General features: G+C 57.0%; 1 protein-coding gene across 1 annotated transcript in view; it reads right to left on the bottom strand.

Annotated features, from left to right (window-relative positions):
* Positions 1-310: 310 nt before the first annotated feature.
* Positions 311-1,873, bottom strand: part of Bcat2 (branched chain amino acid transaminase 2) — an 11,940-nt gene continuing 10,377 nt past the window's right edge. The window contains exons 8-11 of the mRNA XM_027420609.2: positions 1,729-1,814; positions 1,405-1,545; positions 1,258-1,332; positions 311-711 (exon numbers count right to left, since the gene is read on the bottom strand). Coding sequence (XP_027276410.1) covers positions 673-711; positions 1,258-1,332; positions 1,405-1,545; positions 1,729-1,814 — 341 coding nt within the window. The 3' untranslated portion in view covers positions 311-672. The remainder of the gene's footprint in view (positions 712-1,257; positions 1,333-1,404; positions 1,546-1,728; positions 1,815-1,873) is intronic.

Raw genomic sequence — 1,873 nt, 5'->3', positions numbered from 1 at the left:
GGAAACTGGGATAGAAGACCGGGCCAGGAGGTCAGGCCAAGGGGGACACAAGGGACAGAGCAGTCAGGAGCTCCAGAAACGGGGCTTAGACACCAATGCCCTGTAAAGAAGGGAAAGGATGCTGAGAGATCTGGTGTGGCTACTGTGAGGCTGAACCCAAGACATAAGTGCAGGGACAATCCAGAAAGTGGGGTTCGATGCTAAAGTACAGAAGGAACCCGCAGGTCAGAGATGCCTCCAAACTGGGTCCCTGACAATAAAATGTGCCGAGCCCCCAGGATTCTAGGGTGTCGCTTTGAACATGACAATGTCTTGTTCTTTGGCATTTTATTTCAAAATTGCAGCAAGGACAGAAAGAAGAAAAAATGCATCATGGAGAGCACCGGGGATCCGGCCTGAGAACGGAAAATGCCAAGGTTCCCCCTTGAACACCGGGACACGGAACAGCTGAGGGATCTGAGCCCTGAGACCCCAACACTTCAGGCGGGGTCCAAACTGCCTGAGTCCCGCCCTTAAGGCTTTGGAGTGTAGCGACCACGTGAGGGCGCCAGAGACCCAGGTGTCTGACCAGACCTTTTTCTATTGCACTTCTCGTGAGTCTCTGGGAAGCGGGAAGCTGGACTGGATGCCATAGGTCAGTGGATCCAAGCCGTGAGGACGCAGCCGGTAGCTTCACACCGGAAACATCCAATCGTGGGCACTGGCTCCGTACTGCCGGACAACGGAGTGCTGCATTGAGGCAGATGCACTACAACTCCCAGCAGGCTCCGGAGCGTCGCAACTGACAGCTCACAGAGCTGCGCCCAATGCCTTATGGGAGGTGTAGTCCTAGACCCGGAGGCCAGCCGACACGTGCCGAGGGCGGTCAAGGCAGGGAGTGGCAAAACTTTGAAGGCTCAACTGTCCTAGGTGCCAACATGGGGCCAGGACACCCAGTCACCCCAGGTCCCGCTTGCTGGGAAATGAGCCCGGAGGTCATCTGGAAACTCTTGGCTCACAGAATGGGAATTCTCCAGAGGCTTGTGGGAGGGAACCTTCCAGGCCAGGGAGGGACAGCCCAGGACCCCAGGGAGTCGTGGGAGGCTCATTTCTGTGGCCAACAGCCCAGAGAAGCTCATGAAAAAAAAGTGGTCTCTCTTCAGGACCCAGAGCCAGAGACTCGAGAAAGGGGCCTATGACTCCTGAAGGAAATTCCCATGCTTCTGGCCCCAGGGAGACAGACCCATTATCAGACTTCTTGCTTCCAGCTGAGCTCACCTGAATAGCCTTCAACTCCTTCTGGAAGCGCTGGATGAGCTCCGGCCCGTTCTCCATGGTGGGAATGTGGAGTAGCTGGGGGAAAGTAGGCATGAGGATGGGGCACTCCCCCTTTCTCTCCCACCTACCCTGGCAGCTCCGCCTCACCTTGCCTTCATACAGGATTTGATGCACTGGGCAGACCTGACAAGCGGTTCCTGAGCCAAAGACTTCCCGCACCCGGCGCTCCTCCAGTGCCCGCTTCAATTCCCTCATGGTAACCTTGCGCTCCACTACCCGGAACTCACCCTGTATAACAAGGGGGCAGAGACCCTCCAGTCCCCGGACTCCTGCCCCGATGCAGACCACCGTCATTCCCTCCCTCAAGCCCCTGAGAAAGACAGACCCAGAGAAGAAAGGGCATGGCAGTGGGCCCAGCTTGCATCAGAGCTCCACAGCTCGGATGCTGTGGTCCCAAGATGCAGGACCTACCCAAGTCCTAGCCAGGTCCAGCAGGCTTTGTCGAACCACACCAGGCAGGATGATGCCATCCAGTGGGGGAGTTGCTAGCTCCAGTACTAAGTCAGGGATGACAGATGGGTGTCACTGCCTCCCACCCTTAAACGACCTCCCCTTT

The sequence above is a fragment of the Cricetulus griseus genome, chromosome 6 (assembly GCF_003668045.3).
Source record: "Cricetulus griseus strain 17A/GY chromosome 6, alternate assembly CriGri-PICRH-1.0, whole genome shotgun sequence".
Lineage (NCBI taxonomy): Eukaryota > Metazoa > Chordata > Mammalia > Rodentia > Cricetidae > Cricetulus > Cricetulus griseus.
This window is presented reverse-complemented; position numbering and strand designations above follow the sequence as displayed.